The sequence below is a fragment of the Talpa europaea genome (genome assembly GCF_964194135.1).
Source record: "Talpa europaea genome assembly, chromosome: 16".
NCBI lineage: Eukaryota > Metazoa > Chordata > Mammalia > Eulipotyphla > Talpidae > Talpa > Talpa europaea.
In genome coordinates this window covers 49,157,810-49,182,971 of record NC_140084.1, presented here as the reverse complement: position 1 = coordinate 49,182,971, position 25,162 = coordinate 49,157,810, and the positions used below count along the sequence as shown (strand labels likewise).

General features: G+C 56.0%; 2 protein-coding genes across 2 annotated transcripts; both read left to right on the top strand.

The window, feature by feature from the left end:
• Nucleotides 1-2,341: 2,341 nt before the first annotated feature.
• Nucleotides 2,342-8,520, top strand: LOC311186137 (vomeronasal type-1 receptor 4-like; the record flags this gene model as incomplete). Its single annotated transcript, XM_084257022.1, has 3 exons — nt 2,342-2,368; nt 4,144-4,979; nt 8,304-8,520. 3 exons carry the CDS (start codon nt 2,342-2,344, stop codon nt 8,518-8,520), a joined length of 1,080 nt encoding a protein of 359 aa, XP_084113148.1.
• A 986-nt stretch (nt 8,521-9,506) lies between these two features.
• LOC311186136 (vomeronasal type-1 receptor 4-like) lies at nt 9,507-15,831 on the top strand (the record flags this gene model as incomplete). The annotated part of the gene is made up of 2 exons (XM_084257021.1): nt 9,507-10,294; nt 15,624-15,831. 2 exons carry the CDS (start codon nt 9,507-9,509, stop codon nt 15,829-15,831), a joined length of 996 nt encoding a protein of 331 aa, XP_084113147.1.
• Between the last annotated feature and the right edge of the window lie 9,331 nt (nt 15,832-25,162).

Below are 25,162 nucleotides of genomic sequence, written 5' to 3'. Positions count from 1 at the left end.
GCTTCAGCGACATCAACAGCCCTTGGCCTCTGACCTCCCAGCCCGCTCTCCTCCCCGCACTCCTGATGAAACCGCGACCCCAGCTCTCCGCGCCCCCTCATGCCCTCCCCCCTCACCCCGCCACACCTCTATCCCGCCCACAAGCCCTGACTCCCCAGCACGCGCCCTCCCTTGGGGGCGATGCTCCCAGCGGAATTAAGGGCTGCGCGTCCTATAAACACTGCCCGTGCTGGGGGCGCCGACCAGAGAATACAGAATCGCCACCTGAGGCTTAGAGGAGCCTGGGCTGCACCCGCTCCCCATCCACTCATGTCCGGAGACCCCACAGCATGGGAAGAACGGCGTGATGAGGGTGGGGGCGTGAGTGCACGTGAACGTGGTTATAAACGCCAGCGTGTGTGAACGTTCATACAGGTGTGCGTTGACCTTTACACGCGTGATGGTGGGTGTGAACGCAGATGCAAATACTATTCGCATGCATTCCTTGGGGGTGCGACTGACCCTGTGCAAATGTCTCTCAGTGTTTGTGTGCGCGCGCACACGCGGGACTGCAGATTTCAGTCCGTCAGAGGCGTTCATGTGTCTGAACAGCTGTGCGTTGTGTGTGTGCAGCGATGTGTCACCTTCCGGGCAGGTAATGAATGAAACTAGACCAAACAGGTCTCAGGTGCTTTGGGTCAACACCTGGCAGTAGTAATGCTGGTTCATATGGTGTTTCCCATTTTCAATTTTTTTAAGATTCATTTATTTATGCACACAAGAGCTGAGATGTAGGCGGGGTGGGGGTGAGAGGACTCACCAGAGGGAGTGGGGAGCAGAACAGGCGGAACTACTGAAATCCACTGCTGAGGGGACAGCGGGGAGACAGGAAAGTTTTGCCGCGCCATATGGGTAGCTCCCTGGCTGGGCTCAAACTCCTGCTGCAGAGGCTGCGGACAGCTTCATAGTGCTGAGACTTAACCCCTTGCGCCACCCGGGAGGCTCCCATTTTCAGTTTTTTTCAGGAATCTCGAAACCATTATCCAGGCAGCCTGCACCAAATTACATTCTCCCCAGTAGTAAAGGAGCGCCCTGAGTATAGGTAAATTCTCTGACCTACTAACAGTCACTGACAGAGAGAACGAGGGTAAAGTATTAGAGTAAATCCATGTCATCACTGCCTATGACTTGAGGTCTTTCAACCATTCATTCCAGGGCCTGAGCCCTCAGGCTTCTGCCCAGCGTGCCTTGCAGGCTGCACTCGGTGTGTGGTGTGAGTCACTCCTGCGGGTGACCCTCTCAGTGAGCACAGCCTCCCCGTGATGCCCCAGCTCCTGCAGCTCCTGCTGTTTATTCTGGGGCCCTTCCCGGGAGCTCTGTCTGCCCCCAGGGCCCAGGGAAGCAGGGTCTCCCCAACGCCCCGCGTCTCTGGACACCGCTGAGGACCCTGAAGTTGTTCTTGGCAATTAGCAGCAGGAAAACTTTTCCCGACTCTTCTGAGCTCCCAGGCCTGTCACTGCCCGGGCAGCTCCAGGGGACACGATAATTGCAGCTCTGGGGGGGGGTGTCCCAGAGGCACACACTATATCTCGGGCTGCGCTGGGCCTGGCACACACAGAGGCTGAGTCCTTGTCCTGAGCCAGCACCCGGGTGGCAGGAAGCCGGTGAGTCTGCTCTGTGTTCACGGGGGCAGGGGTGCAGGAGGGACACGGGTAGGAGGGGACCCACTCCTGGAGCCAAATGTGGCCAGGCATCCCCTGAGCTAGTGATGACAGCGGGGTGTGGGGCCCCCACCCCTGAGGGCACCTGGTGCGGGTTTGGGCTCTCCATCAACAGGGGCTATGGGGCCAGGCAGCCCAGGAGGATCCTGACTCTCCTGACCTCAGCACGGTGGTTCTGGGGCCTTGTTGGGGCCGGCTGCCCTGCAGGGAGCTGGAGTTTTGGAGAGCACCTGTTCACTCTGCATGCGGAGTCCCAGGACTTCAGAAGTTCTGCAAACAGAACTTCCCAGAACTGACTCCTATTCTCTGAGGACGTGCTGGCTTGTGCGCATGTTCCCCACTAACCAGGAAAGCTTGCTTTCAGTAGTAACTTATTCATCTTAATTATTAGTAAATTATTAAGCAAAAACACAGTTGCGGGCTATGTTCTTGTTCCTTTGTTCATATCTTTACAGAAGCTCAGGCTGGCAGAGTGAGAGGCAGAGCTGCTCTCGATGGCTCTCCCCTGCCTCCCCCTGCTGCAAATTCATTTAGACTTCAGTCTTCCTTAATGGCAGAGAACTTCCTCTGCTGTCCTGTTGAGGCAGGGCCTCCTGCTGCTCAGCCTCCTCAGGAGGGGCCCTGGCCTGATGCCCGGGGCCATGGGGCGTCTCGGGGCCTCCCTGCTGGTGAGACAGGGCCGGGGGCTGCACGGGGCTCTGGTCCTGGCAGAAAGCCCGTCTGAGAGCCGGTGGGGAGGAGACGGTCCCCGACACAGCGGGTGAGGGACGCCGCGGGCAGCATTCATGGGCCCCCGCTATAGAAAGACTTTCCTCCCTTAATGTTGGGACAGCAGCACTTAAGGAAAGTAAAGCTGCGGGTTGCAGATGTTTTCAGTTTGAAAGTTTGTGCTGCTTCTCCATGTTATATTCCCAGTCACTATGAACATCATTTACTCGGTTGGCATCATTTACTCTGTGCCTGTACCTTCCCCTTCACACTTGGTTTCGTCTTTTTTTTTTCTCCAAAAAAGATTTATTTATTTAGGCATAAAAGAGCTGGGGTACAGGCAAGAGGTGCAGGGGGGTGAGAGGATTCACCAGAGACAGAGTGGGGAGCAGAACAGGCAGACTGACTGAAATCCACTGCTGAGAGGAGCAGCGGGGAGACAGGAGAGGTCTGCTGTGCCATGTGGGTAGCTCCCTGGCTAGAGATGGAACTTGTGCTGCAGAGGCTGCGGACAGCTTCAGTGCTGTGCTTAACCCCTTGGCCACCAGGGAGGCCCCATGCTTGTCTTTTATTCTGTCTCATGACTGGCCGTCCTGGGACCCAGCCCTGCAGCTCAGGTGCCAACAGCAACTGGCTAAGGTTTGTGACCAGGAGCAGCACCTCCTTGTGCTTTTATCCATCGGCTGTGCTTCCAGCCCTGGTGCTCGGGCGTGCAGCTCCTGGAGGGGGCCAGAGGCTCTGCTGTGCTCCTGCCCTGCCGTCCTGCCGCTCTGCACCTGCCAGGCTCACAGAGAGCCCAGGACACCCTGTAGCCTGTGCTGGGGGCTCCCTGGTCTCCGTAGCTTTAAAAATGTGTGAAACTGTCGGGTCTCCCGGGTGGCGCAGCGGTTGAATGCCGCTCTGTGAAGCTGTCTGCAGCCTCTGCAGCACCGGTTCGATTCCCGGCCGACCAGGGAGAACCCCACATGGTGCGGCAGACCTCTCCTGCCTCGGCCGCTGCTCCCCTCAGCAGTGTCTTCGCTCGGTCTGCCTGTTCTGCTCCCTGCTCTGGCTCTGGTGAATTCTCTCACCCTCCCACACTTCTGACTGTACCCAGTGCTTGTATAAATAAATAAATAAATCTTTAAAAAAAAAACTAAGATATTACAATAAAAATAAGTGGAAATTTGTCACTACCTAAGTTAAATCCAGTGCCACGACTCTCACCAGTAGTGACAAAATACACAGTCAAATCTAGTTGTGATTTACCTGGAGACCCGGCTGAGGGGCCCCTGTGAGTGTGGGTCCAGTGTCCTGTGTTGGCCCCGCCCAGCCAGGTGCAGCTCTCCTCTCGGCCCGAACCAAGGAATGAGTCTGGAGAACCAGGATCCCCTGTGTGCCTGTGCACCCTCCTCTTCACGGGGTCTGGAGAGGGCCGCCTCAGGAGTCGTGAGGAAGGAAGTTACCTTGCCTGGGGCACGTCAGAGCCGTGAGTCCTGGTTGTCCCTTCAGCCACTGAAAGTCTCTAAAGGATGAGCGCCTTGACGTGAGGCAGAGCTGTGGGGAGGACAGGGCTGCAGCTGACAGTATCCGGAGGCTGTGACTTGGCTTCTCGGGCAGGCTCCTCCGGCTCAGGAGGCCTTTTCAGCCGCTGACAACTGACAGGATGGACACCCGGGATTTGGTGGTTGGGACTGTTCTGTTATTAAAAAGTATAATCGGGATTCTGGGGAATCTCTCTCTCCTTTCCCATCAGCTCTTCCTCTACCTCACCGGCTGTAGGCCGAGGGCCACAGATTTGGCTGTCAAGAACCTGATTGTGGCCAATTTCTTGGTCCTGTTCTCCAGTGGAATCTGCTATCCAGTGGAACTGTTCGCATGGTATCATATCTTCACCAACTTTGGTTGTAAATTTTTTCTCTATGTTCGCCAAGTGGGCATGGGCGTGTCCATGGGCACCACCTGCCTCCTGAGTGTGGTCCAGGCCGTCACCATCAGCCCCCAGGGCTCCAGGTGGGCAAGGCTGAGAGAGAAAGCTCCCAGGTGCATCCTCCCCTGTGTCGCCCTGTGCTGGGTTGTAAACCTGCTGGTTAATGTCATCTATCCCGTGTTTTTCTCAAACACTTTGAGTCACGGGAACATCTCAAACACTAAGAGTTTTGGACACTGCTCTGTGGTTCGCTTTGACCAAATCACAGACTCTTTATTTGCAGCTTTGCTCTCGAGCCCCAAAGTCCTGTGTGTGGGGCTCATGGTCGGGGCCAGCGGCTCCATGGTGTGCACCCTGTACCGGCACAGGCAGCGGGTCCGGCACCTTCACAGGAGCAGCGCCTCCTCCACGTGCTCCCCGGAGTCCAGAGCCACCCGCACCATCCTGCTGCTGGTGAGCACCTTTGTCTTCTTTTACACCGTCTTCTCCATCTTCCAGCTGTCCTTGACTCTCTTCCACAATCCTGACTTGTTGCTTGTGACTATTACTGCAGTCATCAGCACCTCCTTCCCGGCCATCAGCCCCTTTTTGCTCATGAGCCAGGACCCCAGCGTGTCCAGGTTCTTCTCCGCCTGGAGAAGAAACCTAAAGGCCCCTCATCTGTGAGAAACAGATCACTTGCATAAGTTTGCACACGAGTGTGAGTTTGACCACGGCCTCTGCTCCTCAGCCTTCTAAGTACAGTCCCCAGAGTCTGCCGGAGTAGGGGACCCGCGGCAGGCTGAGCCCTGCAAGGAACAGGCAGGACGTTGATCGGACTGAAACGAGAACAATGATCACGAAACACTGGATTCAGTGGAGACCCCCAATCCCCAGCGATGACCTAGGTGGGGGCTAAGGACAGGCATGTGGACGTGGGACAGCAAATGGCAGGTCAGCACTGGGCCCAGGGGCCATCAGCCTGGAGGGCAGATTCCATCAGGGATCAAGATTTTGGGGCTGCTTATGAGATTTGTACATTTCATCCCCAGAGAGGCAGACGGACCCACAGTGCTCACGGGACTGAGGGGGCCCTTGGATTTCAAGGAGCAACATAGTCACTTCCTCAACATGTAAAGAGGTTCTTGGTATTTATATTCTAAAATGGATGCAATTGCTGATTTCCAACAATGTGAAGAACAGAAAAATTTACTTGACCAAAAGATCTCTCTGTCCAGATATCTATCACTGATCTGCTATCATCGATCTGTATCTATTGAAGGTTACACAGCAAGAGAAACCCATAATTTAACTTAGATATTTGTCACCAATTAGATGAGGTATGAAGAGGGGAAAGGAAAATTAGATGTATAGACAGAGAACACACACACGTGTAATTACACATATCTGGGAGTTTGTATATTTGTCGTGTGTGCGTGTTTTGTATTCAATATTATCCATCAATCAATGTGTCAGTTGTACAATGTGAATAGTGTTCATTACTGTAAATGAAAACCTGGTGTATCCATTATAGAAAACTGTAGGGAAATTCTTCCAAATATTAAAAATGGACATTCCATAGAATCCAGTTACTCACTTTTGGATTTTTACTCGCCCGAATATGAAAACACTCATCTGATAAAAACATGCACACACGTGTGTATCACAGCATTATTTACAATACTGAAGGCCCTAATGGCCACAGATGGATGAATGGATAAAGACGACATGGCACATACACACAGGAATACTACGCAGCCATTAAAAGCTTCTGTGTAAAGACATCTGTGTGTGTGTGTGTGTGTGTGTGTGTGTGTGTGTGAACACGCGATCCTGCAGGGTTCAGTCTGTCAGGTTTGTGCAGATATGTGTGAAGAGCTGTGAGTCGTGTCTGTGCAGGGGGATGGCTTTCCATGGGTGGGTAATGAATGAAAACAGATCAATCAGTTGATTTAAGTGGAGGAAAACCTAGAGTTCAATTCAACTCATAATGGATGTTTTTCTCCCCCCACGGCTTATCAGCCATGTATTTATTAACTTAAAGACACCAACGTGCCTTGCTCAGATGTCACCTACAATCACTCGTGGACGTGGGCGCTAGCAGCCTGGCCTGGCGAAGGAAGCAGTACTGGCTGACGGGACAGGAGAATGAGTCCCCGGTGCCATCGGCTCCCAGGGCCTGCTTTGAGGGGCTCTGAGAACTTTCTCTCTTTTCATCTGCTGATATCAGTTGCTTCTTCTCATATCACCAATAGAGTCAGCATTGGTAAAATATACTTTTTCAAATTGTAATGATTTGCCGGTTTTTTCCATAAGACACAGATGTGGGGGAGTTCCGCTTTCTTTTCTTCCCTTTAAAAGGACAGGTTTATCAGGAAAAGGAGAAAACACGACGCCACAGAGGCAGGGCCGGGCCCCGGGAGGGAGCTCGGCTCACACCTTCATCCCTACACATGCTTTACTCATCCCCAAAAGGCCTTACACCCTTGTCTGCCCCTGCACCCCACGCGCTTCTGCTAGCCAGCATATTTTTCAGAGATTGTTTTCCCAGTTTGTTTCCGTTGGTATTTCTAGTCCACGCACGAGTGAAATCCCCCAGGAACTGTCCTCACACCCGACTTCTTTCACTGAGCAAAACCACCTCAAGGTCCGCTCAAGCTGTCCTGTGGCCGGTGTCGGCGCCACCCTTTCTTCCTCGCGGGGTCCTGAGCTGGCTTCTGGCCCGGGCTGTTGGAACTCTCCCTGCCGTGGCCTCTTCCGGGACTGTTCTCATGTGCTTTGGCACATGAGTAGAAAAGTGCCAAGAACAACTTCAGGGACCTCAGTGGCTGTCTGGAGACGTGAGGCCTTGGAGACCCCACACACTGGAAATGTTGGTTATACGGTGTTGACATTTTCAATTTTTTTGAGGAATCTGCAAACCATCATCCAGGGAGATGAATCACACGAGACCCCACCCAGCAGCGAAGGAGCCCTGAATACAGGGAAACTCTCTGAACGACGAACAGTCACTAAGGGAGCACGCGGGTCCATGTGTTAGAGGAAATCACTGTCGTCACTGCCTGTGACCTGAGGCCTTTCCACCCTGACGGGTCTGAGCCTCCCGGTCTCTGCCCGGCGCGCCCTGCAGGCTGCACTCCGCGGGTGACGGGAGTCAGATCCCGAGGGTGACCCTCTCAGTGAGCACAGCCTCCCCGCGATGCCCCTTGTCCCATAGGCCCCCAGTCTGTGCTGTTTACTCTGGGGCTCCTCCCAGGCCCTCGTCTGCCCCCAGGCCCGGGAAGCAGGGTCTCCCCAACGCCTCACGTCTCAGGACAGCCGCTGAGGACCCTGAAGTTGTTCTTGGCAATTAGCAGCAGGAAAAGTTTTCCCGACTCTTCTGAGCTCCCAGGCCTGTCACTGCCCGGGCAGCTCCTGGGACACGATAATTGCAGCTGTGAGGTGGAGTCCCAGCGGCACACACTATATCTCGGGGTGCGCTGGACCCTGCGGAAGGATGCAGGCTGAGCCCTTCCCTGAGCCCAGCGCCCGGGCGGCAAAAAGCCGGTGAGTCTGCTCTGTGCTCACGGGGGCGGGTGTGGGAGGAGGACAGGGGTGCAGGAGGGACACAGGCAGAGGGGACACCCGCTCCTGGAGCCAGACCTGGGAAAGCACCTCTTGAGCTAGTGACGACAACGGAGAGCAGGTCCCCACCATAAGCGTGCCTGGTGCCCGGCTCCAGCTCCTCAGGCCCAGGAGGCTGCGGGTCCCTGCAGCCCAGGAGCACCCTGACTCCCCTGACCTCAGCGTGATGGTTCTGGGGCTCCTGCTGCTCAGCCTCCTCAGGAGGGGCCCTGGCCTGATGCCCGGGGCCATGGGGCATCTCGGGGCCTCCCTGCAGGTGAGACAGGGCCGGGGGCTGCACGGGGCTCTGGTCCCGGCAGGACCCGTCTGAGAGCCGGGGGGGAGGAGACGGTCCCCAACACGGCGGGTGAGGCCGCCACGGGCACGTTGTTCTGTCTCCCCAGAGAACTGTCCACTCACTGCGGGCAAAGCGGCGCGCAGGAGGAAACAGAGCGGAGGCGATGTCGGGGCCTGTTTGACCACAGAGACAACGTGGTGGCGGGGACAGAACCCGGGACGGTGCGTTTCCTCTCTGCTCCCCGGGCCGTGGCTTCCCCTCCCCGGCGCGTCTGCGGCCTGGACCCCTGTCCCGCGCCCGGCTCTCTGCTCACCGTGAGGTGAAGGTCAGACTCTCCTCAGCGGTTGGGCCCGAGATCTGACGTCGGGGCCGAGCTCGTCCCCACACGCTTATCACACGGGGTGTCCCGGCTCAGGCCTTTGCCTGCGGCTCCCGGGGTGAAAGCAGACGGGCTGTTTCCAGGCTCCTGGCAGCTCTGGGCTCCCAAGCCCGGGGTGGGGGGACGGCTCTGCCCTCCCTGCCCGCGGTGCTCCCAGTTTATTCACATCCCTGGAGCTTGGCTCTGCCTGAAGAATACCTTCACAGAGACACCCTGAGTGTCCCCGGAGCTGGGGAGAGGGGCTGAGGGTGGCAGGGCTGCTAAGACTGAGTCTCACAGACGGGCTGGGATCTCTTCCAAGAGGGAGGAGGTGCAGGTGTCCCTGAACGGGGATGGCGAGGGAGGGCCAGAGATGAGGAAAGAGAGGGGACCCTTCCCTCCTGGCCCAGGAATGAAAGCCACAGAGCCGGCCCCAGAAGCCTGTGCGCACAAGCGGATGCCAGTGCCACCTTGTCAGGACCCGTCTTGGGAAATGAATCTGCCCTGGAATGGCAGGACACACGCAGGGTCAGTCAGCTTCTGGTCGAGCTGAGGACTCAGCGGAGGGCCCCCTGGTGAGTGTGGGCTCAGTGGCCTGTGTCGTCCCCCGCCCAGCCAGGTCAGCTCGCCACTCCACCCCGACGGAACCACTGAGTGAATCTGAGGGACCCGGATCCTCTCCGTGCCTGTGCGCCCTCTGCTCCCTGAGGACGGGACAGCGCCGCCTCAGCAGTCTGTGAGGAAGGCAGTCAGCCTCCCTGAGCTATCCCCGCAACAGGGAGTCCTGGGTGTACATTCAGCCCCCGAAAGTCTCTGAATAACTGAGAGCCTTTCAGTGAACACCCAGGAGGGGGAGCTGTGCGGGGAGGGAGGACGAGGCAGCAGCTGACAGGTTGCCCAGCAGGGTCCTCCTGCTCAGGAGGCCCGTGCCAGCTGCTGAGAACTGACAGGATGGACTTCCGGGATTGGGTGGCGGTGATAGTCGTGTTCTTACTAGCTGGACTCGGGATCCTGGGGAATTTCTGTCTTCTTTCCCATCAGCTCTTCCTCTCTTTCCATGGGTGTAGGCCGAGGGCCACGGCTTTGATTGTCAAGAACTTGATTATGGTCAATTTGTTGGTCCTGTGCTCCAGCAGTATCTCCTATCCACTGACATCTGCTGGGTGGTATCCAGGCAGTGATTTGAGCTGCAAGTTTCTCCTTTATGTTTCTGGAGTGGGCAGAGGCGTGTCCATCAGCACCACCTGCCTCCTGAGTGTGGTCCAGGCCATAACCATCAGCGCCCGGGGCTCCAGGTGGACAGGGCTGAGAGAGAAAGTTCTCAGGTGCGTCCTGCCCTGCATTGCCCTGTGCTGGGTCCTGAGCATGCTGGTAAATTCCATCTTTGCCGTGTTCATTGGGGGTAATTTAAATGACACAAATGACACAAGCAGGAAAAGGTTTGGACAGTGTTCCGCTGTTCGTCACGACCCAGCCAGTGACATCTTATACGGGGCTTTGCTCTCCTTCCCCGATGTTGTGTTTTTTGTGACCATGGTCGGGGCCAGCGGCTCCATGGTCTACACCCTGTCCCGGCACAGGCAGCGGGTCCGGCACCTTCACGGGTTCGCCTCCTCCACGTCCTCCCCCGAGTCTAGGGCCACTCACACCATCCTGCTCCTGGTGAGCACCTTCGTCTGCTTTAACATCATTTCCTCCATGCTGAAGGTTGTTGTGGCTGTTACTTATCATCCCGACTGGTATGTTTATAACATCAATACAGTAGTCACGCTGTCTTTCCCGACTCTCTGTCCTTTTCTGCTCCTGAGCCGGGAGCCCAAGGTGTCCCTGCTGTGCTCTGCCCTGATCAGGAATAATAAATGTCAGAAATCCTTGAGAAATATGTAAACTGCGTGTGAGTGCACGGTCATTTATTCATTCGATAATTCACTCACACCCCCAGTCCTAAGTGCAGTTGTGAATGACATATGGTTTACAGATAAGCTGAGCAACCGCTTCAAAGCAAGTGTTTCTGGACCAGTCACTGTAACGAGGTCTGTACATGGGTCCCTACTACTCCTGTGAGGAACACAGTCTTGCTCCAGATGGTTCGCAATTTGTGTGAGACAGCCCGTGGGCCTGACACTGTCTGGGATGGTGGAAAGGCCTCAAATGTGTCGATTTAATTCTCACAGAAATTCTTAGGAACATCTGGGCATGGAGCTTAGATCATAGGAAAATGGCACATTGGGTGCAGGGCAGCCCTGGAGCCGGAGTCAGCTGTCCTGAGGGGAGATCCCGGCAGCGAGTCAGGCTTCAGGAGCAGTTTTCAGTTTTGCACATTACACCTTCAGGGAGGCAGATCCCGTATTTGAGAAGGGCGTGTGAAAGTGATTCTGTGCCTGGGTCCCCTCTGGTAGACTGTGGACTGATGGGCTGGGTCCAGGAGGCACAGACGCACATCTTAGCTGGTTTCGAGCCACCAGAGTTTGGGTGACATGCTTCGTGTGGCCTGAGGTGTGCAGGAGCAAGCTCTCTCCCACAGTGAAGGGGATGTGAGCGGGTTTGCAAGACACAAAGTGGAGGTGCCCTCTCTCGTCGCTCAGGGTGGAGGCACCAGGAAACTCGGCACCTGGGGAGACGCACTGGGAAGGAGAGAGCTGGATGCCCTGTGTGTTCAAGGCACCAAGTGCGTGTGTCCTCAGTCTCAGGAGGGGCATGTATAGAGCTTGCTCTGTATTTACAGTGTGGAGCTGACGCAAAATATGAAGGATTCAACAGTGTGCAACTCAAACACTGTGACAGACTTGTCTGTCATATGTGAGCTCACGCGATACACTTTCTTACTTGTCACAAATTAGTCCACAAAGGAAGAAGTAAAGCTCCTGATGCTTACATTCTTACAACTGTATTATGTTTCCATGTGTCCACACAGATCTCAGATGTGTGTCTGGTGTGATGTGTGTCTGGTATGATGTGACGTGCCGTGTGTGACCTGGGCTGATATAATGTACACACCTGTATCATAGTTCACCTAAAGGCAATCGTCATTTATTTATGTATTAGAAATTTATAATTTCAGAAAAATGACAAATAGTACTTACGACATTTGTGAAAACGGTGACATTTCATAAAGCTTATATTGTCTGATGTGTGGATACTGCCACACAATTGTTTAATTGTTAAAATAAGTACATATTTTTGGGCCTCCCCTGGTAGCGCAGGCGTTCAGTGCAGAGCTGTGAAGCTGTCCACAGCCTCTGCAGCGCTCATTCGATTCTGGCCGGCCAGCGAGTGTCCCACATGCGCGGCAGACCTCTCCTGTCGTGCCCGCTGCTCCCCTCAGCAGTGTATTTTGTCATTCTGCCTGTTCTGCACCCCGCTCTGTCTTTGGTGAATCTTCTCACCCTCCCTCACATCTGGCCTATACCCCGGTTCTTGTATAAAAAAAATAAATCTTTTAAAAAAAGGTACTATTTTACCACTCTCATTTTTTATGTAACCATAAGTCTTCACAATAATCCAATGTCCAAAATAAATTACTTGATGTTAAAAGTTGTAATTCGTCTGTCAATTTAATATAATATTGATAATTTGAGCAGAAGAGAATTGCTTTATTTTATCTATGCTAGCTTTTTTTCCATTGATTTAAATAGTAATCCTACATTAGAAATGCACTTTACAGGCCTCTGCATTTGAGTGCTTGGCTACGAAGCTGCTCGCAGCCTCTACAGCGCTGGTTCGATCGCGGGCCGCCAGTGAGGGTCCCACATGGCATGACAGACCTCTCCTGCCCTGCCCACTGCTCCCCTCAGCAGTGTACTTTGTCAGTCTGCCTGTTCTGTTCTCCACTCTGAATCTGGTGAGTTCTCTCACCTTCCCGTGCTTCTGACTGTACCCAGTGCTTGTATAAATAAATAAATCCTTAAAAAAAAAAAGGAAATGCACTTTATTTTCTACATTACACATGCCTCATCTTCTTTGAAATTTGTTTACACAACTTTATTATTTTTTTAATTACTTAATTTATACAAGCACTCGGTATAGTCAGAAGCGCGGTAGGGAGAGAATTCACCAGAGCCAGAGCGGGGAACAGAACAGGCAGACTATCGAAATACACTGCTGAGGGGAGCAGCGGGCGCAGCAGGAGAGGTCTGTCGCGCCATGTGGGACCCTCGCCAGTGGCCGGGGATTGAACCGGTGCTGCAGAGGCTGCAGGCACCTTCGCAGCCCAGCACTGAACCGCTGCGCCACCAGGGGAGGCCAACTTCATTATTTTTAACCCGGAAATTTCATTCTATTTCTAAGAGCTCACCACACCACAGAGTAATTTAGTCAATTGCACCCACCCTTACTATTGGGGTACAGTTGATGAAATTAAAATCTAGTCTCCGCATCATGCTCAGCAGAACACTGCTGGGGAAATAAAGGAGATAAGAAAGGAAGTGAGATACATGCAAGTAGGGAGCCAGATCAAGTGCACACACGCCAAAGGCTGTCAGAGCTCCAGAGGAGGTGGAATCAGGGCAAACAAACCCCAGACATGGCCTAAAGGGAGAAGCTGACTGAAAGCCTGATGCCAAAATGGGTAACAACCAGCAAGGACCGACTCCCAAAGTCAGACAAAGCCTGTAAAAAAGCCAGAAATCCAGCTTAGACCCAGAATTCTCCCCTCTCGCCCGCTGATTCTCTTAGCAAAGCATTTCCACACATCTACCTATTGTGTTATCCACTATGTCTCGTGTGCATCCATTCACCCCCAAGCCTTTGGCCTCACCTGATGATCTTCCCAGAACATTTACCACATAAGGCACAAAAAAAAGAGAGTTTACTACATCCCATCTTTGAAAGCCCTGAAGGTGTGTATTTTCTGTATTTCAATTCCAGCCCCTGTGAGTGCAGAGTAAGTTCCCAGTGAGCTCACCCTGTCCTCAGTCCCTGATACCACAAACAGGGTCTGTCAGTTCCGGCCTCAGGCTCCTCCCCCACAACCACCCCTCAAGCCACCCTGCTCTGCCATCTTCCCCAGGAGAGTCACCACCCAGCGGGGCCCTCTCTGTGCAGGAGGGGGAGCAAGCACCTTCCTATTTGGGTCTGTTTGACACTGTCTGTGCGTTTCCTGCTGCCTGGGACTTTGGTCCTTCCCTGGCACTGCTGTCCAGGACCCTGTTGTGTAAGCAGGAAACACCTGATCATTCCTGGTTACTTGGCCCAGGCAGGCCGACCCCAACCCCAGTTCCCCTGGTCCTAGGGGCAGACAGGAACAGCTTTGTTCCTTGTAAGGAAATTCTAATTTGGTAAATCTGTGCCTGCTGAGCCAGTGTCCTGACCACCATTGGAGCCCTAGCCCCTGCCATGTCTGGCTGTGTCCTGAGGGTCAAGTTCTGCCCACACCCAATGGGGTGTTCCAGCCACCCCCAGCTGATGCAGGGGCAGCCGGAGGTCAGGGCTCTGGACACAGGGGAGCCATCCCTGCCTGTGGGAGTCCCAGCCGCCTTCACAAGGTGTGGCCAGGTAAATGGATTGCACTGTCATCACACCTGACACCAGGGCCCAATCAGGAGGGCGGGGCAGCCTGGCCTGGCCTAGGTCTTTCAGGGACACCTGCCCAGGAAAGCCAGTATCCCTGGACACGCACCCTGGCCACCTGCTGTCTACATAGCCTATTTGGGGTGTGTGTGAGGTCCCTATTCTGCATGTAAGTAAACCCCGCTGGAGACGGCCCGTGTGGACACCGCCCTCCTCTCAGAGGAGAGTGGGGGGATCACCCCGGTCCCCGGAACTGCCTGTGCTAGGCCTCATCCTGCCCATGTCTGCGGCATGGCAGGGCTTGAAGGGGTGAGGGTTTACCAGGACTGAGCCCAGAGAGTGTAGCTCCCCAGGCCATGTTCTGCTCACCAATCCCGTCCCTCCTGTGCGCTGGCCTGTGCGGCCGCCCCTGGCCAGGCACAAGCTGGCATGGCGTGGAGTCCATCCCGGGCCCTAGGATATTCCCGCTGGGAACGCAGAGGGAAGGTCCTCGGGAGGGGCGCCTGGCGGGGCTTGGGAGGCCCGGGAGGCCCCCTAGTGTGCTGCGCAAGGACCCTCAGGGCAGGAATCCTGGGAAGGCGGAGGGCACAGAGGGCTCGGGACCACTGGTTCCCGAGGGAGGCAGCGACACAGGCGGGCGGTGGCCTCCGCGCACGCCGCCTCCGCCGGTGAGCTGCCCGGGGGCCAGCCAGGGAGCCGGAGCGGCTGCCCCGGGAGTCAGTCAGCCTCCTCGCCAGGCAGCCGCTGGGCGAGCTCGTGCTCTCCTCGGTCGGCGGGTGACCGGGCTCGGCAGCAAGGGCGTCCCTCACCTCAGCGGGCCGTGGACGGGCAGGAGGCCTCTGGCCGCGGACCAGCGTCCTCCCGGGGCCCCACCCGCGCCGCGTCGCTCTCTCGCCCACCGTGCGCGCCACAGCCGGGGTTTCCCGCAGGGAGGTCCGCGCCCCGGGCCGCACGACCAGCCGCCAGGCCCGGCTCGTCCCCTCAGCGCTCCCCGCGCGGTCAGCACCCGCCGCCCGACGGGGCCCCCGCACCCCACACGCGCACAGCCCCCCACAACCCACACACCCCCGCACCCCACACGCGCCCCACTCACCCCACACGGCGCCGGACCACGGGACCTGCGGCGCGGCCCAGCGCACCCGAGCACGGAGCCCCGCACGCGCACCCGGAGCCCTCGCGGGGCAGCGCGGCCGCCGCCGGACTCTCCGCCGCGAGGGCGTCGCCTGAAGGGCGCGAGCACAGGTGCCAGGCCGCGCATGCGCACGCAGAGGCCACGCCCCGCGGTGGGCGGAGCCGGGCCCGGGGCGGAGTCGCCAGGAGGGGGCGGAGCCCGCGCTGGGCCTGCAGATGCGGCCGGGCCGGTTCCTGCCCCGCAGCCCCGTTCCTGGCTCAGGTGTGGCCGTCCACGGGCGCCCGCGCTGAATGCGGGGAGGGCGGCGTGAGCGGCCAGCACCGCGGTTAAGGCGCTCGGGGAGGGGGCGGTGCCCGCAGGCGCTGCTCAGTCAGGAGTCTGGGAAGCAGCAGCACCGCCGCGCACTGTCCTCAACGCTGGCTCCGCAGCGACGACGACGGCCCCGACGCGGAAACGCCCTCGACGCCCCCAGCACAGGGACGGATCAAGAGCAGGAGGTCTGTGCACGCGCGAGCACTTACGATTCAGCCATCGGAACACACACTCGGGCCAGTTGCAGCAACGTGCCTGGAGGCGGAGGGGACCGTGCTCCGGGACGACGTCAGGGCGAAAAGACAAATGGTGGATGGTGAATGACAGGCGGAAGAGAGGGACTCCCCCAGCCCGCACTTCCCGCATCTCCTGCCCTGAGCCTGGAGGTGTCAGGTGCCCCCAAAGGGTGCAGGTCCCCTGTGACCCTGCAGGAATCAACAGGGGTGGCGCGACCTCCACACTCTGCCCCTGCCCCACCAGGTGGGCCCAGGGAGGACGAGGACAAGGATGAGAAGCTCCCTCAGCACAGCTGTGCCTCGGGTTGGCCAGGCGCCAGCCCCCCCACCAGTCCCAAAACTTTGGCTGCTCTGCCTCCTGTTCCCATCTGCTGTGCTCCCCACTGCATCCTCTCTCTGCAGACCCACTCCAGGCCTGGGCTCTTCCAATGCAGTCGCGCCTGGGAACATAGACAAGGCTGGATCCCACTCATGCAACACGCTAAGCGTCCGGATCCTAATTTTGCAGCAGCCAAGAGGAAGGGAGACCCTGGACTGTGATGGCTATGTAGGCCCCGGGTCTTGTTGCATTGGGTTGGGGGCCGGACACTGGCAATGACCACAGCCCCAGTGCTTGTAGCTGTTAGATGTGAAGGGTGCTTGAGTGGCCGGAACCCCAAAATCCACCGTCCCGTTCCCCCCATGCTCTGCCCTTCATGTTCCTCCTCGTTCCTGAGCCCCCTGTCTGTGTGCCCCGGCGCCTGCACATATCTCTAGGACTCACCACCCGGTCACCAACCCCTGAGGCCCCTAGCGCCCTCACAGCACATGCTGTGCCCTCTCTGCCATCCGGCCTCCTGCCAACCACTCAGAACTCACCCACCGTCCTCCATGTGCCCCTGCACAGCCCACCGTCACCCTCTCCCTGACCTGGTCTCCATCCAATTCAGCACCCCATGCCCATGGGCTGGGTCTTCCCTTCCAACCACCCTTGCTCCGGCCTGGTGTCCCCGAGAGCCCACTGCACAGCGGGCACCATCACAGCCCTGCCGGCCTGCCCCTCCTCCCACCCATCCTCAGCCTTGGAGATCCTGCCCACCCGGGGCATACCCCAGGCTAACGCCACTCCTCTGGCTGCGTCTCCACCGGATCACTCACAGGGAGAACAGCCGGCAGCCACAGCCAGGTCTTGAGTCACACGGGATTGAGATAAAGACTCAGGATGCCTGTGGTTCACGGGTATGAAGACGAGCGTCCCCTCTGGAGGAGAGCTCTGGATCCTGGGTGAGTGTGTGCCGTGCAGCGGGCCATTGTGCACGGGGTGCCCTGGGTTGCACAGAGGTGTGACATCTGAATGGAGGTAGGAGTCTCTGGGGGTGTTCTTCTCACTATGCAATGAGTGTGAAGATTTGTCTTACTTTCTCAGCCTCTGCCCAGGAGTGGGATGGCTCAGGAACCAGGTCAAGAGCCGCCAACCCCTCCCACAAGGAAGGGGATTTTCTTTCACCCACCACAAAAATCCCCCTGAACAGAAAAGCAATGGTAGCCCCGACTGGAACTGGCAAACTTGCACACTCAGAGGAGAGCGCTGGCCTCGGGTGTCGGGAAGGACGTGGCCTGGCTGCCCCGACACTGCCCAGACGGTGGAGTCGCCTGTGAACCAGCTGCCCTGGAGAAAATCCTTACATTTCTGAATACCTTAGGTGTGACGGTATTGAATAGAGGCAACAGGGCGATCCCATGAATGTAATCAGTGTCATCACTGCCAGGGACCTGAGGGCGCTCAGCGTCCTGGGGTCTGGGCCTCCCGGTCTCTGCCCAGCAGGCCCTGCAGGCTGCACTCCGCGGGTGACCCTCTCAGTGAGCACCACCTCCCCTGGACGCCTCTCATTCCCCAGCCCCCAGTCTGTGCCATTAACTCTGGGGCTCCTCCCAGGACCTTCGTCTGCCCCAGGCCCAGGGAAGCAGGGTCTCCCCAACGCCCCACATCTCTTGACACCGCTGAGGACCCTGAAGTTGTTCTTGGCAATTAGCAGAAGGAAAAGTTTTCCCGACTCTTCTGAGCTCCCAGGCCTGTCACTGCCCGGGCAGCTCCTGGGACCCGATAATTGCAGCTGTGAGGTAGAGTCCCAGCGGCACACACTCTATCTCGGGGTGCGCTGGACCCTGCGGAAGGATGCAGGCTGAGCCCTTCCCTGAGCCCAGCGCCTGGGCGGCAGGAAGCCGGTGAGTCTGCTCTGTGCTCACAGGGGCGGGTGTCGGAGGAGACAGGGGTGCAGGAGGGACACGGGCAGGAGGAGACCCGCTCCTGGACCCAGACCCGGGCAGGCTTTCCATGAGCAGGTGAGACAGTGGGGTGCGGGCCTCCATTCCTGAGAGCGCCTGTTGCTCTGCTTGGACCTCAGGCCCAGGAGGCTGCGGGTCCCTGCAGCCCAGGAGCACCCTGACTCCCCTGACCTCAGGGTGGTGGTTCTGGGGCTCCTGCTGCTCAGCCTCCTCAGGAGGGGCCCTGACCACATGCCCAGGACCATGGGGCGTCTCGGGGTCTCCCTGCTGGTGAGACAGGGCCGGGGGCTACACGGGGCTCAGGTCCCGGCAGAAAGCCTGTCTGAGAGCCGGGGGGGGGGGGGGGGAGGAGACGGTCCCCGACACAGCGGGTGAGGCCGCCGCGGGCACATTGTTCTGTCTCCTCCCCAGAGAACTGTCCACTCACTGCGGGCAAAGCGGCGCGCAGGAGGAAACAGAGCGGAGGCGATGTCGGGGCCTGTTTGACCACAGAGACAACGTGACCCTTGACCTGCCCTTTCAGAAGGAGCCTCGCGGGGCTGCTCGTGGCGGCGGGGGCAGAACCCGGGACGGTGCGTTTCCTCTCTGCTCCCCGGGCCGTGGCTTCCCCTCCCCGGCGCGTCTGCGGCCTGGACCCCTGTCCCGCGCCCGGCTCTCTGCTCACCGTGAGGTGAAGGTCAGACTCTCCTCAGCGGTTGGGCCCGAGATCTGACGTCGGGGCCGAGCTCGTCCCCACACGCTTATCACACGGGGTGTCGGGCCCGTCGTCCCGGCTCAGGCCTTTGCCTGCGGCTCCCGGGGTGAAAGCAGACGGGCTGTTTCCAGGCTCCTGGCGGCTCTGGGCTCCCAAGCCCGGGGTGGGGGGACGGCTCTGCCCTCCCTGCCCGCGGTGCTCCCAGTTTATTCACACCCCTGGAGCTTGGCTCTGCCTGAAGAATACCTTCACAGAGACACCCTGAGTGTCCCCGGAGCTGGGGAGAGGGGCTGAGGGTGGCAGGGCTGCTAAGACTGAGTCTCACAGACGGGCTGGGATCTCTTCCAAGAGGGAGGAGGTGCAGGTGTCCCCGAACGGGGATGGCGAGGGAGGGCCAGAGATGAGGAAAGAGAGGGGACCCTTCCCTCCTGGCCCAGGAATGAAAGCCACAGAGCCGGCCCCAGAAGCCTGTGCGCACAAGCGGATGCCAGTGCCACCTTGTCAGGACCCGTCTTGGGAAATGAATCTGCCCTGGAATGGCAGGACACACGCAGGGTCAGTCAGCTTCTGGTCGAGCTGAGGACTCAGCGGAGGGCCCCCTGGTGAGTGTGGGCTCAGTGGCCTGTGTCGTCCCCCGCCCAGCCAGGTCAGCTCGCCACTCCACCCGGAACCACTGAGTGAATCTGAGGGACCCGGATCCTCTCCGTGCCTGTGCGCCTTCTGCTCCATGAGGACGGGACAGCGCCGCCTCGGCAGTCTGTGAGGAAGGCAGTCAGCCTCCCTGAGCTATCCCCGCAACAGGGAGTCCTGGGTGTACGTTCAGCCCCCGAAAGTCTCTGAATAACTGAGAGCCTTTCAGTGAACACCCCGGAGGGGGAGCTGTGCGGGGAGGGAGGACGGGGCAGCAGCTGACAGGTTGCCCAGCAGGGTCCTCCTGCTCAGGAGGCCCGTGCCAGCTGCTGAGAACTGACAGGATGGACACCCGGGATTTGGTCGTGGTGACCATCATCTTCTTACTAGCTGGACTCGGGATCTTGGGAAATTTCTCCCTTCTTTCCCATCAGCTCTTCCTCTCTTTCCATGGTTGTAGGCCGAGGTCCACAGCTTTGATTGTCAAGCACCTGATTTTGATCAATTTCTTGGTCCTGTTCTCCAGCAGTATCTCCTATCCACTGACATCTTTTGGGTGGTATCAAGGCAATGATTTTATCTGCAAGTTCCTCCCTTATGTTTCTGGAGTGGGCAGAGGCGTGTCCATCAGCACCACCTGCCACCTGAGTGTGGTCCAGGCCATCACCATTGGTGCCCGGGGCTCCAGGTGGGCATGGCTGAGAGAGAAAGTTCCCAGGTACGTTATTCCCTGCATTGCCCTGTGCTGGGTCCCGAGCTTGCTTGTAAATTACATCTATCCCATGTTCATGTCTAGCAATTTGAGTGACAAAAATGACACAAGCAGGAAAAAGTTTGGGGAGTGTTCCTCTGTTCGTCATGCCCCAGCTATGGCCTTCTTATATGGGTCTTTGATCTCCTTCCCCGATGTTGTGTTTTTTTTGATCATGGTCGGGGCCAGCGGCTCCATGGTCTACACCCTGTCCCAGCACAGGAGGCGGGTCCAACACCTTCACGGGTTCGCCTCCTCCACGTGCTCCCCCGAGTCTAGGGCCACTCACACCATCCTGATCCTGGTGAGCACCTTCGTCTGCTTGAACATCATTTCCTCCATGCTGAAGATTGGTGTGGCTGTTACTTATAATGTCGACTGGTTCGTTTTTAACTTCACCAAAGTAATCGAACTGTGTTTCCCGACTCTCTGTCCTTTTCTGCTCTTGAGCCGGGAATCCAAGGTGTTCCTGCTTTGCTCTGCCCGGATGAGGAATAGTAAATGCCACAAGCCCTTGAGAAACATGTAAACTGTGTGTGAGTGCACGGTCATTTATTCATTCGATAATACTCTACACCCCCAGTCCTAAGTGCAGTCGTGAGTGACACATGGTTTACGGACAGGCGGAGCAGCCTCTTCACAGAAAGTGTTTCTGCACCAGTCACTGTAACGAGGTCTCTCCAGGGGTCCGTAATACTCCTGTGAGGAATATAGTCTACTCCACATGGTTTGTAATGTGTGCGAGACAGCACGAGGGCCTGACACTCTCTGGGATGGTGGAAAGGCCTCAACTGTGTCACTTTAATTCTCACAGAAAGTCTAAGGAACATGTGGGCATGCAGCTCAGTTCACAGGTGCGGCAGCCTCTGCCGCTGAACGCCAGTGAACTTACTGGAAAGAGGAAGGCTTTCACTCAGACACACAGTACATCCAAGTGAATAAGACCCCCTTCCCCTGTGCGCTGGACTGGACAGTCAATGACGGGTAAGATCAGGGGCAGACTAAAGAAGGCACTGGCCAGCCTCATGTCTGTGACTCCTGACGACCTAAGACAGGCGCAGTCCCCGAGGGGCTTCATCATGAAAATCTTTGGCGTTCAATTCAGGCAAATGTCTAAATGGCTGTAAGCCCAATCTAGACAATAAGCCCGCAGTAAAAAAAAACCCTCCTTTGCTTGAGAACAAGGCTGCTAAGAGCTTCACCTACAAACAAGCCTGATGGAGTCACCAACAAAACAGTTTAACCATTAATCAGATAGTCATTGTTCCTGAATAAGTAGCAACTTAGCAACTTGTAATCATTAGCTAGAAAATTGTATTCTATGCCTAGGTAACAAGAAACATTGTTATGCTGGGAAAATAGATTTTGTGTGACCTAATGCCTTTTGAAAATGGATAAAAATGCATAATGATTTGAGCACATTACATTCAGATCTTCACTCTTGAAGTCTGTCTGTCTGTCATTTCTGCGCCGAATCCTTGACCGCCTAGCTCAGTCTCTCATCCCTGGGTCAGCCTTGCTAATCTGCCACTGCGCTGGCCGACGGCACACAGGAAAATGGCACGGTGAGTGCAGGGCAGCCCCGGAGCTGGAGTCAGCTGTCCTGAGGGGAGATCCCCCAGCGAGTCAGGCTTCTAGAGCAGTTTTCAGTCTTGCACATTCCACCTTCAGGGAGGCGGATCCCGTATTTGAAAAGGGTGTGTGAAGGTGATTCCGTGCTGGAGCATCCTCTGGTAGACCTGCGGACGTATGGGCTAGGTCCAGCAGGCACAGAAACACACCTTAGCTGGTTTCGAGCCACCACAGGGTGACGGTGACGATTCAAGGAGACGTGCTTTACATGGCTGCGGTGTGGAGGAGTAAGATCTCTCCCACGGTGAAAGGGATGTGAGCTTGTTTGCAAGACAGAGACTGTAGATGCCCACTCTCGTCTCTCAGGGTGGATGCACCAGGAAACTCGGCACCTGGGGAGACGCACTTGGAAGGAAAGATATGGATCCACTGAGTGTTCAGAGTGCCAACTGCGTGTGTCCTCAAGTCTCGGGAGGGACGTGTATAGAGCTTGCTCTGAGTTTACAGTGTGGAGCTGACGCAAAATATGAAGCATTCAACAGTGTGCGACTCAAAGTGTAACAGGGTGGTCCCCAGGAAAGGGGGAGGTTCCCTGCCCCACCCAAGGGAGGGTGGAGCTGAGCAGGAAGAGGAGAAGCTGCAGAAGAGACTGAGGAAGGAAACAGGATGGAGCCAGGAGACCTGGAGGAGCCTAGAGACACGTAAAGAAACTGCGCTTGTCTTTTGGTCGTGGACTGGGTGACACAGATGTGGGTGAGACCTGTGGGGAGGTGACAATGGCAGCTTTTATCTGGATGTTGATTTTGCTCTTTTCCTTCCGGGCTTGTCCGGTTGTTTGTGACCCTTTTCTGTGGGTCCCCACTGGAAGATGCTTTAGACTTGAGGCAGGCTTTGGGGCCTTGCTCTGGGCCAATCCCATTTGGATGGACTTTTACCCACGAGGGGACGGGTAACTCTGGGTGCTTCACTTAGAAACTAGACTCTTTGCCTTACCTGTATTGTTTCCTAGTTTTATTAAAGTTCCTTCCCATTAAAGTCTCCTATGTTTTGTGTTGATGCGGCGGATGGCAGAACCCATTTAGAATAGGCAGGTTTGCGGGGTTTGGGCTGCCCCTCTCCCTGTCCTATAACAAAAGCACTTATTGTGACAGACTTGTCTGTACATATCTGAACTCACGTGATACACTTTCTTACTTGCACAAATTCGGCCACAAAGGAAGAAGAAAAGCTCTTGATGCTTACATTCTTACAACTGAATTATGTTTCCATATGTTCCCAGGCGGATCTCGGATGTGTGTCTAGTATGATGTGTGTCACGTGCCGTGTGTGACCTGGGCAGGTGTAATGTACCCACCTGTATCAGTGTTCACCTAAAGGCAATCACGTCATTTATTTATGTATTAGAAATTTGTCATTTCAGAAAAACGACAAATAGTACTTATGACATTCATGAAAACAGTGACATTTCATAAAGTTTATATTGTCTGAGGTGTGGATACTGCCACACAATTGTTTAATTGTTAAAATAAGTACATATTTTTGGGCCTCCCTGGTGGAGCAGGTGATTGAGCGCAGTGCTGTGAAGCTGTCCACAGCCTCTGCACTGCTGGTTCAATCCGGCCGGCCAGCGAGGGTCCCACATGGCGTCGTAGACCTCTCCTGTTGTGCCTGCTGCTCCTTAACAGTGTATTTCTTCAGTCTGACTGTTCTGTTCCCCGCTCTGTCTCTGGTGAATCCTCTCACTGTCCCACGCATCTGGCCTATACCCCGTTTCTTGTGAAAAAAATAAATAAATCTTTTTACAGAAAGTACATATTTCACCACTATCATTTTATTATCTAATAATAAGTTTCCAATAATCCAATGTCCAAAATAACATTACTTGATGTTAAAAGTTGTAATTCATCTTTCAGTTTAATATAATATTGGTAATTTGAGCAGAACAGAATTGCTTTCTTTTCTTAATCTATGCTAGCTTCTTTTCCATTGATTTAAATAGTAATCCTACATTAGAAATGAACTTTACATTTCTCGATTATAAATGCTCCATCTTCTTTGAAATTTGTTTATACAACTTGATTATTTTTCACCTAGATTTTTCCCTCTATTTCTCAGAGCTCACCACAGCCACATTTAGGCAAGGCACCCCCCCTTACTATTGGGGTACATTTGATAAAATTAAAAGCTAGTCTCTGCATCATGCTCAGCCGAACACTGCTGGGGAAAATAAAGGAGATAAGAAAGGGAGTGAGATACATCAAGTAGGGAGCCAGATCAAGTGCACACACGCCAAAGGCTGCCAGAGCTCCAGAGAAGGTGGAATCAGGGCAAAAAAAACCCCAGACGTGGCCTAAAGGAGAAGCTGACTGAAAGCCTGATGCCACAATGGATAACAACCAGCAAGGACCGACTCCCCAAGTCAGACAAAGCCTACTGAAGTCAGAAATCAAACTGAGACCCAGAAGTCTCCCCTCTCGCCGCTGCTTCTCTTAGCGAAGCATTTCCACACATCTACCTGTTGTGTTATCCACTCTGTCTCTGGTGCGTCCTTTCACCCCCAAAGCCTTTGGCCTCGCATGATGGTCTTCCCAGAACATTTATACCTAAGGCACAAAAAATGAGAGTTTACTACATCCCGTCTGTAAAAGCCCTGCAGGTGTGTATTATCCATTTTTTAATTCCAGCCCCTGTGAGGCAGAGTAGTTCCCAGTGAGCTCACCGTGTCCTCAGTCCCTGATACCACAAACAGGGTCTTGTCAGTTCCTGCCTCAGGCTCCTCCCCCACAACCACCCCTCAACCCACCCTGCTCTGCCATCTTCCCCAGGGGGGGTCACCACCCAGCGGGGCCCTCTCAGTGGAGGAGGGGGAGCAAGCACCTTCCTCATTTGGGTCTCTCTGATGCTGTCTGTGTGTTTCCTGCTGCCCGGGACTTTGGTCCTTCCCTGGCACTGCTGTCCAGGACCCTGTCGTGTAACCAGGAAACACCTGATCATTCCTGGTTACTTGGCCCAGACAGGCCGACCCCAACCCCAGTTCCCCTGGTCCTAGGGGCAGACAGGAACAGCTTTGATCCTTGTAAGGAAATTCTAATTTGGTAAATCTGTGCCTGCTGAGCCAGTGTCCTGACCACCATTGGAGCCCTAGCCCCTGCCTCGTCCTTAGGCTGTGTCCTGAGGGTCGTCCTGCCCGCAACCCAGAGGGGTGTTCTAGCCGCCCCCAGCTGATGCAGCCACAGTCCCAGGTCAAGGCTCTGGACACAGGGGAGCCATCCCTGCCTGTAGGACTCACAGCCGCCTCCACTACAGGTCCCAGGTTGAATGGATGGGATTGTTGTCCTCACACCTGACACCAGGCATCATCAGGTGGGCGGGGCATCCTGGCCTGGCATAGGACTTTCAGGGACTCAGGTCCAGGCAGACTGGTCTCTCTGGACAGCCTCTGGAGCCGCCTTCTGTCCACATGGCCTATGTGTGGGGTGTGTGAGGTCCCCGCTGCGCAGGTGAGGA